This window comes from Theileria parva (assembly GCF_000165365.1).
Source record: "Theileria parva strain Muguga chromosome 3 map unlocalized ctg_530, whole genome shotgun sequence".
NCBI classification, from domain to species: Eukaryota; Apicomplexa; class Aconoidasida; order Piroplasmida; family Theileriidae; genus Theileria; species Theileria parva.
The window spans coordinates 945125-959595 of NW_876245.1; the positions used below are offsets into that span (position 1 = coordinate 945125).

The 14471-nt window shown below is 28.4% G+C and overlaps 6 protein-coding genes across 6 annotated transcripts; 1 reads left to right on the forward strand and 5 right to left on the reverse strand.

The window, feature by feature from the left end:
- Positions 1-142: 142 nt before the first annotated feature.
- On the reverse strand, positions 143-2270 carry TpMuguga_03g00900 (uncharacterized protein; the record flags this gene model as incomplete). The annotated part of the gene is made up of 1 exon (XM_758392.2): positions 143-2270. One exon carries the CDS (start codon positions 2268-2270, stop codon positions 705-707), a length of 1566 nt encoding a protein of 521 aa, XP_763485.1. The 3' UTR covers positions 143-704.
- Positions 2271-2956: 686 nt separating this feature from the next.
- METAP1 (Metallopeptidase family M24 family protein) lies at positions 2957-5061 on the forward strand (the record flags this gene model as incomplete). Its single annotated transcript, XM_061305698.1, has 7 exons — positions 2957-3219; positions 3250-3395; positions 3426-3543; positions 3576-4499; positions 4584-4695; positions 4726-4868; positions 4944-5061. The coding sequence occupies exons 1-7, from the start codon at positions 2960-2962 to the stop codon at positions 5059-5061; spliced, it is 1821 nt and encodes a 606-aa protein (XP_061161031.1). The 5' UTR covers positions 2957-2959.
- A 153-nt stretch (positions 5062-5214) lies between these two features.
- Positions 5215-6789, reverse strand: TpMuguga_03g00463 (uncharacterized protein; the record flags this gene model as incomplete). The annotated part of the gene is made up of 2 exons (XM_061305699.1): positions 5215-6359; positions 6417-6789. The coding sequence occupies 2 exons, from the start codon at positions 6787-6789 to the stop codon at positions 5215-5217; spliced, it is 1518 nt and encodes a 505-aa protein (XP_061161032.1).
- Positions 6790-7582: 793 nt separating this feature from the next.
- On the reverse strand, positions 7583-9151 carry TpMuguga_03g00901 (putative integral membrane protein; the record flags this gene model as incomplete). Its single annotated transcript, XM_758395.1, has 1 exon — positions 7583-9151. The coding sequence occupies one exon, from the start codon at positions 9149-9151 to the stop codon at positions 7583-7585; it is 1569 nt and encodes a 522-aa protein (XP_763488.1).
- Positions 9152-9911: 760 nt separating this feature from the next.
- TpMuguga_03g00902 (uncharacterized protein) lies at positions 9912-11489 on the reverse strand (the record flags this gene model as incomplete). The annotated part of the gene is made up of 1 exon (XM_758396.1): positions 9912-11489. One exon carries the CDS (start codon positions 11487-11489, stop codon positions 9912-9914), a length of 1578 nt encoding a protein of 525 aa, XP_763489.1.
- Positions 11490-12485: 996 nt separating this feature from the next.
- On the reverse strand, positions 12486-14113 carry TpMuguga_03g00903 (uncharacterized protein; the record flags this gene model as incomplete). Its single annotated transcript, XM_758397.2, has 2 exons — positions 12486-13393; positions 13461-14113. The coding sequence occupies 2 exons, from the start codon at positions 14111-14113 to the stop codon at positions 12487-12489; spliced, it is 1560 nt and encodes a 519-aa protein (XP_763490.2). The 3' UTR covers position 12486.
- Positions 14114-14471: the final 358 nt, after the last annotated feature.

A 14471-nucleotide genomic window follows, 5' to 3' on the forward strand; every position in this document is an offset into this window, starting at 1 on the left:
ACTAGATTATATATAGTTATATAATTAATATTCATAATAATAAAACAATGAAAATTATAATAAATTTAATAAATGGGAACACACGAATTATGTCAGATATTGTAAGATATTAATTGGTAATACATTGGAGATATGCTTGATAGTTGAAAGTCAGTAAAATGACAAACATTTGATATAGATCCGACTTAAATATATGTGTTTCAAAAACAATGGCTAAAATTGGTCTTTCCATTATTTAGATTTGTAGATCTCACTTCATTGTAATATTTATGTCTTAATCAGAAATCTCAGGTATTGTGTGATCTGATAAACACCATTATAATGGGTTATGAAAAATGTATATTTTAGATAACTTGAACTAAATTATGTTTAATATCGTTTGTGTGTATTTTATAGCATAACTAGGGAATGTGTGTGATTATGTGCAAATTAACTTCTGCCTAAATCTGATATCTCCATGTGTTGTATTCTACTCCATCTCATTGTATCGATACCATACATTTTGAGTCTAAGTTCATATAATTCGATTTTGGAAAATTGAGAAATGATTCCATTGCAAAATATGTAATAAATTATAAAAAACTGCAGTTACAACATACACTCAAGGATTCCCTATACTCAGATTGTACAACAAATCAAACACAGATATTATATATTACACTAACTATAAAATAACAAATATGATGAGTGTGTAATTATGATTATTATATTCTTAGTCGGAACAACTGATATTGTGGTGTGCTCAAATTATCAAGTGTAGATTTGTTCCTTACTATAAATTTATTCGTATTTATGTCTCCAACAATCATCACCCTGTGTTTTCTAAAAGGTTCCTGTGGTATGTTACCTAATTCAAAACTAGTCGTTCTAAAAACTCGCCCAAACACATATTTATTCAATATGGATTCTCCGAAATCATTAGTTTCATTGATTGAAAAATGATGTATTGTCAATTCTTTGTTTGATATTTCCTTCTTCTCAAATAAAGATGGTTGTTCTTCATCTACTGTAACATCTAGTTTTATCGGATACCACTTTTTCATCATTTTAACTGTTTTTGGATAATCATTAATATGTATTTCATCGTATTTTTCTTCATTTGTTTTTTTGAATATTTTCAAATCTTTAGAAACTATTTCTTCATAATATTCATTAAAACTATTATACACATATGTTTTTTCACTATTTCTATACACTTCTACATTGTATTTATAATATTTCTTTTTTTGAATAAAAATGTTTCTTATTTTGATTGTGGGATCAATGACCGTTCTTATTTTACAATATTTTTCAAATTCTTTCTTCAACTTGTATAATTTATAAGTCCAATTATTAGCCATCGATCCTGTAACTTTTTCAATTCCAAATATTTCGGGACTAGCAAGCTCTGATATGTCCAATGTTACCAATGGTATTCCACCATGCTTCGAATATTTTTTGTATAGATTTATTGCACTACAAATTACTGCATCTGATTTTATTTCATCACTGTAATTTCTTAAAAACCAATATTCTTTACCTAATATAGGCCTCAATTCATATTTTTGTTGATTTTTATCATATAGTTGAACCCAAGAACTCTCATAATTTGGATTAGATCGATTTTCATAATTAAAGTACGTTTTATAAATTTTGATGACAGAACATTCTTCAATTAAATATGGATACATTGTGTAACCTACAAGAGCAGGATGATCCGAATCGTAAACATATCCAAACCTATATCTTGGACCTGATTTACCATCTAATGTAAAACCTTTGTAAACACAAGTAAATCCGAATATTTGTACGAAAGAGGTAGGATATTCAGAAATCAACCTGTTTATAAATGGATGTTTTGGTTTTGGTCCTATATCAACTGAAACTAAAATTGGTTTATCGATATTGTACATAAATTCTTCATTACCTATATAACTGTATGTGTCATAAGATATGCTGATGACCTTTCTTTTTACTTCTTTCAATAATCCTTTATGAAATGTGTGGACATAAAATGATACCAGCTTAATGTTATTTTTTATGAACATTTCAACAAATAGGTTATAATTTTTTGAACCTGTATCACTTGGAAATATCAATTCATTTCCGAATCTTAATTGAGTAATGGGTTCCAAATCACCAACAAACATAAAATATTTGCAATCTTTGTCAAATCTCCCATGAAACACATTAACTCCAAGAGATATATTATAATTCTTGACATCAACATAATTAACTCCGAACACACATTCAATCAATTCTATTATCAGAATTGTAATTATTGATGTCATGATGATAGAACTAATCTATCTGGGTGATAAATGTCTTCAATGATTCTCTAATATTCAATTATAACACAGTTACATCATATCATCATATTAATGAATCATTATGAATCCATTAACATACGATCAATGAAGAAGCCTATAAAACATTTTTTAACATTTGTATAACATATTGATAAAAGTAACAAAATAAAATATCAATAATTTTAAAATATATAACATTAACTATAATTATAAATAAAGTATTATAGTGAATATTAAACTAATATTCATAATAATAAAACAATGAAAATTATAATAAATTTAATAAATGGGAACACACGAATTATGTCAGATATTGTAAGATATTAATTGGTAATACATTGGAGATATGCTTGATAGTTGAAAGTCAGTAAAATGACAAACATTTGATATAGATCCGACTTAAATATATGTGTTTCAAAAACAATGGCTAAAATTGGTCTTTCCATTATTTAGATTTGTAGATCTCACTTCATTGTAATATTTATGTCTTAATCAGAAATCTCAGGTATTGTGTGATCTGATAAACACCATTATAATGGGTTATGAAAAATGTATATTTTAGATAACTTGAACTAAATTATGTTTAATATCGTTTGTGTGTATTTTATAGCATAACTAGGGAATGTGTGTGATTATGTGCAAATTAACTTCTGCCTAAATCTGATATCTCCATGTGTTGTATTCTACTCCATCTCATTGTATCGATACCATACATTTTGAGTCTAAGTTCATATAATTCGATTTTTGGAAAATTGAGAAATGATTCCATTGCAAAATATGTAATAAATTATAAAAAACTGCAGTTACAACATACACCCAACGATTCCTTTTTATTTGTTACGTTTAATAATTCAAAAAATTTTAATTCTCATAGAATAATAACTTATATTTTTAGTAATAAACATATATTGAACAAAGAACGATATATCACGTATTTTTTCTACTATTCACCATTTTTTAGCTCTACATCTCCACTGGGATTTTCCCCTAGTTGTCCAATTTCTGATTCAAATCAATCTAACAGGACGGATGAAATCATTCAGAAATTGAAGGAAGAAGTACCTAATGCTACTATATTTGATATATGGGATCACTTTTCGTATTCCGGTGGGTTTAAATGTAGTAAAATGTTTACAGGTCACATACGGAAGGGGGTTTTGAGTGGAAAACAGTATCCTTCCAAGAATATTAAGAGACCGAATTATTTCAAGACCGGAAAACCAACCTATGTAGACTACCCGTACTGCAATAGAGAGTAATTACCATATTATTTCTTATTTTTTACAGCGCCAAAGATATTCGAGGTACAATTAAAAATGATGAAGATATAGCTGGAATTAAAAATGCATGTAGAATAGCTAGAGAAATACTGGATTACGTATCATCCATAGTTGTTGAGGGCATTTTCACAGACGATATCGATCGTTTTGTACACAAACTTTGCGCAATTAAGAAAGTTTTCCCGGCGACACTCAATTACCACGGTTTCCCAAAATCAGTATGCACATCTATCAACGAAGTAGCATGTCATGGGATACCCGACAACAACCTGTTGTGTGCGGGGGATCTTTTGAAGGTGGACCTAACTGTATATTCAGATGGATACTTTGGGGACGTGTGTGAGACTTACATGGTTATGCCCATGACTAAAGAATATAACAAGAAATTGTTGAAACGTAATTATATGGGTCGGTCTGAGAGAAATAAGTTAATTTATAATACTGTTAGACACAATAATCTACAAGGGTGTGAAAAGTCTATAATTAACCAGACTTCCTTCATCAAAAGTTTTAGCAATGCAATTAAGAAGTACGATTTTGACATTAATAGTTTTAAGCTCTTATATTTAATCTTTAAGGGTGACGACAAAAGGTTCAACCTTTCTCAGGACGAAAACATGTCCGAACTTGCTAAAAAATTACATGAAGAGTTCAAAATTGTTTATGAAAACCCTGAAAAGACTTATAATGGTCGTGTTTTTGGTATTACAGCTTCAGAATTACCAACTTATACACCTCATCCTAAATTCGGTAAAGCCTTCACCACTGTTGAAAATCCCCAAATCGTTGTGGATCTTCTCGATCAAAATGACGAACTCAGATTTAAAAAGCCTTACACCTTTTCTTACTCTTTCGATAGGGATCTCGAGCTTATGAAAATTTGTCACGAGGCTCTCATGAAGGCCATATCCATTTGCAAACCCGGAACTAAGTAAATCATTTATACAGAATTATGTTGATTGGAATCCAGATAACACGTTTTATACTAAACAATGCTTATTAAATTATTTTGTAGGATCAAAATGATAGGTAAAACAATTGAAAAATACCTAAAGAGTAACGAATGTATTTCTTTATCCAATCTGTGTGGTCACGGGATAGGTAGAAACTTTCATGAAAATCCAATTGTAAGAAATTAAAATTTTTAAAAATTTCAGGTTTCACATGAAGAAAACGATAGTGATGTAATTATGGAGCCTGGGATGGTTTTCACTATTGAACCAATCGTAACTAGGTCCGATCTTAACTCTTTCATGATGTGGCCTGACGGATGGACTATAACCACTTTGGACGGTTCAAAGTATTATTAGCTAAAATTCGTATACATGTTCATATTCACAAACAGTTATACGGAATTAATAAATCATAAATGTAGGACAGCCCAATTCGAGCATACAATATTGATCACTCGGGATGGCCATGAAGTTTTGACAAGAAAGATCCCCTCATCACCTTCTTTTTTGTGGGAAAGGGAATTGGAAGTACTATACTGATAAATTTGGTCGAATAAAAAAAGAAGATTATAAATGAATTCGCAATTAATGGTAATGTAAAATAGGATAAGAGTAATGTGTTAATTTTAATTAATAGTAAAAAAATACACTAACTATAAAATAACAAATATTATTAGTGTGTAATTATTATTATTATATTCTTAGTCGGAACAACTGATATTGTGGTGTGCTCAAATCATCAAGTGTAGATTTGTTCCTTACTATAAATTTATTCGTATTTATGTCTCCAACAATCATCACCCTATGTTTTCTAAAAGGTTCCTGTGGTATGTTACCTAATTCAAAACTAGTCGTTCTAAAAACTCGCCCAAACACATATTTATTCAATATGGATTCTCCGAAATCATTAGTTTCATTGATTGAAAAATGATGTATTGTCATTTCTTTGTTTGATATTTCCTTCTTCTCAAATAAAGATGGTTGTTCTTCATCTATTGTAACATCTAGTTTTATCGGATGCAAGTCGTCTATCATTTTTAATATTTGTTTATATGCATTTTGAATTACTGAAACATATTGTTCTTCATATGTTCCTTTTTTGTATATTATTAATTCTTTCATAATTATATCTCCAATTTTTATACTATAACGATTAAACACGTATGTTTCCTCAATATTTCTATACACCTCTACATTGTATTTAATATATTTCTTTTTTTGAATAAAAATGTTTCTTCTTCTGATTGTGGGATCAATAACCATTCTGATTTTACAGTTATTTTCAAATTCTTCCTTCAATTTAAACATTTTATATGTGTAAATACCCGTTAATCCTGTAACTTTTTCAATTCCAAATATTTCGGGACTAGCAAGCTCTGATATGTCCAATGTAATGAATGGCATTACTTTGTTATTTGAATAAAATTTGTATAATTTGATTGCATTCAAAATTGCTTCATTTGATATCATTTCATTTGTATATTCTATTAAAAACCAACATTCTTCACCTAAAATAGGCCTCATTTCATATTTTTGTACATTATTATCAGATGTCTCAATTACGGAGATCTCATAAAATCTTTTAGATAATATGTTAAAATTAAAATGCGATGTAAGAGTTGTAATCGAAAAACATTCATCAATCAAATATGGATACATTGTATAACCCACAACAGCAGGATGATTTGAATCATATACATATCCAAAAATATATCTTGGACTTGATATTCCGTCAAATATAAAGCCTTTGTAGTCATTTATAAATTTGCATGTTTTCAAATATGAATTAGAATATTCAGAAATCAACCTGGTTACAAATGGATGTTTTGGTTTTGGTCCTATATCAATTGATACTAAAATTGGTTTATCGATATTGTACATAAATTCTTCATTACCTATATAACTGTATGTATCGGAATATAATCTTATGACTTTTCTTTTTACTTCTTTCAATAATCCTTTATGAAATGTGTGGACATAAAATGATACCAGCTTAATGTTATTTTTTATGAACATTTCAACAAATAGGTTATAATTATTTGAACCTGTATCATTTGGAAATATCAATTCATTTCCGAATCTTAATTGAGTAATGGGTTCCAAATCACCAACAAACATAAAATATTTACCAAATTTATTAAATCTCCCATAAAACACATTAACTCCACGAGATATATTATAATTCTTGACATCGACATAATTAACTCCAAACACACATTCAATCAATTCTATTATCAGAATTGTGATATAAATCAGTCTATAAAACATTTTTTAACATTTATGTAAATTAATGGATGTAACAAAATAAAATATCAATAATTTTAAAATATATAACATTAAATATAATAATAAGAGATGACTAGATTGTTAAGTAATTAAATAATTAATAATAATAATTGGATGGATGAATAGACAAAGAGAACGTAAGATATATGGGAAAACGACTTATGTCAGATATTGTTAAAATGTTCTTTGGTAATACATTGGAGATATGCTTGATAGTTGAAAGTCAGTAAAATGACAAACATTTGATATAGATCCGACTTAAATATATGTGTTTCAAAAACAATGGCTAAAATTGGTCTTTCCATTATTTAGATTTGTAGATCTCACTTCATTGTAATATTTATGTCTTAATCAGAAATCTCAGGTATTGTGTGATCTGATAAACACCATTATAATGGGTTATGAAAAATGTATATTTTAGATAACTTGAACTAAATTATGTTTAATATCGTTTGTGTGTATTTTATAGCATAACTAGGGAATGTGTGTGATTATGTGCAAATTAACTTCTGCCTAAATCTGATATCTCCATGTGTTGTATTCTACTCCATCTCATTGTATCGATACCATACATTTTGAGTCTAAGTTCATATAATTCGATTTTGGAGAATTGAGAAATGATTCCTTTCAAATATGTAATAAATTATAAAAAACTGCAGTTACAACATACACTCAAGGATTCCCTATACTCAGATTGTACAACAAATCAAACACAGATATTATATATTACACTAACTATAAAATAACAAATATGATGAGTGTGTAATTATTATTATTATATTCTTAGTCGGAACAACTGATATTGTGGTGTGCTCAAATTATCAAGTGTCGATTTGTTCCTTACTATAAATTTATTCGTATTTATGTCTCCAACAATCATCACCCTGTGTTTTCTAAAAGGTTCCTGTGGTATGTTACCAAATTGAAAACTTGTTGTTTGATAAACTCGCCCAAACACATATTTATTCAATATGGATTCTCCGAAATCATTAGTTTCCTTGATTGAAAAATGATATATTGTCAATTCTTTGTTTGATATTTCCTTCTTCTCAAATAAAGATGGTTGTTCTTCATCTATTGTAACATCTAGTTTTATCGGATGCAAGTCGTCTATCATTTTAACTATTATTCCATCATCAATATATACGTAACTGTATTTTTGTTCATTTGTTTTTTTCATATACATTCTCAATTCTTTCACAATCACATTTTCTAATATTAGATTATAGCGATTACACACATATGTCTCTTCACTATTTATGTAAACCTCTATATTGTATTTAATATAGTGGTTTCTTTGACAATAAATGTTTTTTCTTTTGATTTTTGAATCAAGTACCATTTTGATTTTATAATCATTTTCATACTTTTTCTTCAATTTATACAATTTATATGTCCAATTATTCACCGTTCCCGTAACTTTTTCAATTCCAAATATTTCGGGACTAGCAAGCTCTGATATGTCAAGTGTAACCACAGGAATTCCTCTATTATTTATATAACATCCGTAGAATTTGATTGCATTCAAATTTAGTTCATTTGATATCATTTCATCCGTATAATATTTTAAAAACCAGTGTTTTTTACCTAATATAGGCCTTAATTCATACCTTTGTTCATTTACATCGTGTAGAATAATCGTGGTATATTTATAAAATAGTTGAAATAAACAGTTAAATCTAAAATTTTTGGAAATTTCTATCATCACACACTTTTCAATCAAATATGGACGTTTTGTATAACCTACAACAACAGGATGATCCAAATCATAAACATATCCAAATTTATATCGTGGGCTTGATTTTCCATCAAATTTAAAAGCATGGTATTTATTAACAATGTAGTACTTTTTCACACAAGATTTATCATGTTCAGAAATAAACCTGGTTATAAATGGATGTTTGGGTCTTGGTCCTATATCAATTGATACTAAAATTGGTTTATCGATATTGAACATAAATTCTTCATTACTTATATAACTGTATGTATCGGAATATAATTTTATGACTTTTCTTTTTACTTCTTTCAATAATCCTTTATGAAATGTGTGGACATAAAATGATACCAGCTTAATGTTATTTTTTATGAACATTTCAACAAATAGGTTATAATTATTTGAACCTGTATCATTTGGAAATATCAATTCATTTCCGAATCTTAATTGAGTAATTGGTTCCAAATCACCAACAAACATAAAATATTTGTCATCTGTGCCAAATCTCCCATGAAACACATTAACTCCACGAGATATATTATAATTCTTGACATCGACATAATTAATTCCGAAGACACATTCAATCAATCCTATTATCAGAATTGTAATATAAATCAGTCTATAAAACATTTTTTAACATTTATATAACAATAAAAATAACAAAATAAAATATCAAAAATGTAAAATATAAAACATTAACTATAATGTTAAATCAAATATTATACTAAATATTATATTATAAAATAGTAAAATAAGAATTATAATAAATTTAATATATGGGAACACACAAATTAGGTCAGATATCGTAATATATTAATTAATAATCCATCGCAGTATCGATTTGATAGTAGAAAGTCGAAAGTCAGTAAAATATCAAACGTATGTAGATCCGAGTAGTAGTTCAAAAAATGATATTGGAACAAATAATCTACATTAGAAAGGTGTGATGAAGTATCACAGACTTTGAATCAGGGAATGATAGCCTGGTGACAATGGTGACAAAATGTAAAGGATATTGGGAATGGAGAAAAGCGAAATGGTAGGAATGTTGTGGAAGATGGAATGGGCATATTTTTGAAATGTAGAAATAACATTTTTATGTGTTGTAAAGTTAATGGTAGAATTGTGGAATAATCCAAACAGTGTTGTGAAGATTTAAATTTTCAAAATCAAAATGATAAAATGGTAAAAATTAAGAAATATTGAGATATAGAAGATTTCGTGGTAATATCACAAATATTAAGAATTTTCCATTATTCAAATATTATCATTGTATATTACACTAACTATAAAATAACAAATATTAAGAATTTTCCATTATTCAAATATTATCATTGTATATTATATTAATCAAAAAATAACAAATATTATTAGTGTGTAATTATTATTATTATATTCTTAGTCGGAACAACTGATATTGTGGTGTGCTCAAATTATCAAGTGTCGATTTGTTCCTTACTATAAATTTATTCGTATTTATGTCTCCAACAATCATCACCCTGTGTTTTCTAAAAGGTTCCTGTGGTATGTTACCAAATTGAAAACTTGTTGTTTGATAAACTCGCCCAAACACATATTTATTCAATATGGATTCTCCGAAATCATTAGTTTCATTGATTGAAAAATGATATATTGTCAATTCTTTGTTTGATATTTCCTTCTTCTCAAATAAAGATGGTTGTTCTTTATCTATTGTAATATCTAGTTTTATCGGATACCATTTTGTTATCATTTTCATTGTTAATCCATGATTAACAGTATATTCTTTTTTGAATTTTTCTCTTCCAATTTTTTTGATGTATATTTTTGATTCTTTTATTATATAATATGCTTTTTCGATATTAAAACTTATTATCACATATGTGTCTCCGTTATCCTTATACACCTCTAAGTTGTAATTAATATATGTTGTCCTTTGAACATCAATGGTTCTGTGATAAATTTGAGAATCAATAAGTACTTTGATTCTGTAATCACTTTCACATTTTCTTTCATGAGTATACAATGTGTATGAGCAATATTTTGCTAATCCAGTTACTTTTTTCATCCCAAAGATCTCATAACTAACAAGCTCTGATATGTCTAATGGAAGCAATGGTATTCCAGATTGATGATTCATGTACGATCTATACAATTTGATTGCATATTTATTCGTTGGATTTGAAAAAAACTCTTCAGTATATTCTACTAAAAACCAATAATTTTTGCCTAATATAGGTCTTAATTCAAATGAGTGTTCATGTTTTACTTTAAACTCAATAACGAAAGGTACAGTGATAAATTCGGGTATATTATTATAACTATAATGTGAGTTAAAAATTTTAATCACAACAGATTCGTCAGTCAGATATGGACGTTTTGTATAACCTACAACAACAGGATGATCCAAATCATAAACATATCCAAACATATATTGTGGACCTGTTATTCCATCAAATTTAAATCCTTGGTATTCTTTAATCATTTCATATTCAAACATAATATGAAATTCGTATCCTGATCGAAACCTGGTTATAAATGGATGTTTTGGTTTTGGTCCTATATCAACTGAAACTAGAATTGGTTTATCGATATTGAACATAAATTCTTCATTACTTATATAACTGTATGTGTCACAAGATATGCTGATGACCTTTCTTTTTACTTCTTTCAATAATCCTTTATGAAATGTGTGGACATAAAATGATACCAGCTTAATGTTATTTTTTATGAACATTTCAACAAATAGGTTATAATTATTTGAACCTGTATCATTTGGAAATATCAATTCATTTCCGAATCTTAATTGAGTAATGGGTTCCAAATCACCAACAAACATAAAATATTTACCAAATTTATTAAATCTCCCATAAAACACATTAACTCCACGAGATATATTATAATTCTTGACATCGACATAATTAACTCCAAACACACATTCAATCAATTCTATTATCAGAATTGTGATATAAATCAGTCTATAAAACATTTTTTAACATTTGTATAACATATTGTTAAAAATAACAAAATAAAATATCAATAATTTTAAAATATATAACATTAACTACAAAGTTAAATCAAGTAGTATATTGAATATTCAATTAATATTCATGATAATAGAACTATAACAGTTATAATAAAATTCATATATGGGAACACACAACTTATGTCAGATATTGTTAAAATGTTTTTTATTATTCAGTTACATATCGATTCGATAGTTGTATAGTTATAAATTTGTAAAATGAGTTATTATAATATATGTTGGTCATACTTCACCGATATTTGACTTATTTTTAATTTGACAAGATATCATTAGTATCATACAACATAAATAAGAAATGACTTTTTTCAACAATTCTTTTTTACGTCAAACGTTTCTTGTACTTTTTATGGTATATAGTAATTTTAGGACCTGATAATTCCTATAATGAGAGTTTATTTGTATTGACAAATTGGGATTAAAATATTTGTAAAAGTGATCTCATCACTGATTTGATTAAGTCTAAATTGATGTAATTTAAAAAATGAACATCAATTATTAACTCAGAAATAGTAGATCAGAATTCATGTCAATACAAATAGGGGGTTGAATTGTTAATAAATAGATTTTTAGCGTCAACTTTATAATATATTTTACATCAAGATTGGTCTAAAGAATATTCTCGTTGGATACATGCTAGATAATATGAATTTAATGATGAAACTTGAAACATCAAAAAGCAAAATAATTAATTTGGATGAGGTTTAGAATTATAGTGGTATCGCTTAGTTAAATTACACAAAATATTTACCTTAATATATCCATTTTCAGCCATTCAAGTTAAGTTCTCAAAATAATATATAATTTTAAGACATTCCCCTGATGTGTTTTTTTTAATAGTAAAAATTAATTAGAGTTTTACTAGTTATTTGGTATAATTTAAAACAACCTAATGGGTATAATGAATGTGAAGAATTAAAATATAAATGTGTAATGTATAAGGTTAAGAACTGCAATTACTGTGCGTCGTCTCGAATTTCAAGGAATCAAATTGAATAGGCGCCATTTTCACTGCATTCGGTACTACTATATTTTGTTTATTGATAAGTCTGGCAATTACCAAACCCTCATTCCAATACTTCTCCATGGGAATATTACCTACTTCGTAAATTCTTTTTGAAGATATGTTTCCAAACACATACTTTTCAGAATGATCTATGGCGTGTCCGTCGGGTTCATTGATGTAAAAGTGCTTGTGAATCCCGTTTGAATCAACCCTGATTTCAGATCTGTACAAAGAAGTGGGAGCATTGTCTATTGAGATGTTTAGTGCTATTGGTCCCATAAGCTCCAAGGAAGTTATGAGCTCATTTTTTTCATTCCCAAAAACTTCCTTGTATATAACTTTCCCTGACTCCGTGCATCTATCAAACATATGAACTTCTCTAATTGCTCCTAAGGACGAGTAGTACGTGAAGCCCACCGCAACTATGGTTCTATCTGCCGTTTGATATACTTCAACAGTGGTGTCCTGAGCGCTGTCATTTATTACCCAAATTACAACATCGTCAGACGTCAAGTCCATCACACTTCTTATTTTGAACAACTCCTTGTTGTTTTCGTTCAGCTGGTATAAAGTGTACCTCCAAGAACCCAACACTCCGAGAGTTTTTTCCACTCCAAATAACTCGGAGGAAATTAATTCTGAGATGTCGATGATTATGGGCTCGAACTTAATTCCTCTTCTATCCATGAAGCTCAGCGTTTCGTGCGCCACGAATTTGTTAAAATCATCATAGTCTATGCTATTTGCTACATTTGCTGACCAAATCTTTCTACAGTAGTATTTAGTTTTGTGGTAGCTTATGGTCTTCGATCCCAGTCTAAACTCTAATCTATTTAATACTAGCCTAAAGTTCAGGTTAAAACGATTCATTATCAAAATTATATCTATTTATTTAAACTACTAATGTTTACTTGTAAGTATATTTTACTGAATCGAAACTGTCTACAAAACTCTTGAAAATCTTGAATCCAACCACGATGTCTATGAGTGGATCATACGCTATTCCGAACTTGTACTGTATGTCATTTTGTTGGTTTATTGAGAGGTTTTTAAACTGTTTGGCTATTGTGTATTCCACATATTTATGATTGCCCTGTAATTTTGATTTTTTCTGAACGAACGGGTGTCTAAATCCAGGATTAATATTAAAGTAGAGAAGCACACAGCCGCCTGTTTCCTCAACAACGACTTTGCTTTCAACCTCAACAAACACATCGTCAACCCATTTGTAGTAAATTCTCTCCGAAATGGAAGGCTCTGTTGATACTTTTTCAAAAATTGAAACTATTAAGTACTTGGATTCACCTTTTTCAAAAAGCTCTACCAGGCACTCTTTGTTAGATACATCGTAAATAACTTGTGGGTAGATGATCTGCTCTCCGTATCTAACTAGGATTATTTGTTCTTGGTAGCCCATGAACATTTTATACGTTCCATTTGGCATGAACTGCCCATGATAAACCTTGACTGATTGAGTTATTGTATAGGACTTCAGGTCCACCGATGAGCAGTTCGAAAAGAGATTAAACCCTGCTATGGCCAAAATAAACGGTAGAAGAAACATCTTATTCTACACTGAAAGATGTGTCTTGAAAAGAATCTTGAATTCTTGATTATGTGAATGTTTTAAGGTTAAAACCGGCGTGCTTGATCAGAAGTGGAACTAAATAGAGAAGAAAATATGTAAAAATGTGAAATAGATAAATTCTATAAATTATAATAAATTGGAATAAAAGAAGACGGGAAGATGATGCTTTTAGAAAGGATCATCAAGACTTTCCCAGCTAGCCAATTCGTTTCATAATAAATTAAGTTTAAATTCTCCATTTTGGCTTTATTAAAGTTTAAAAATAATTTTTTGTCTGTTTTTATCTTTCATTTACTTAAAAAATTGAAAATAATTGATAAAAACGGATAATTTG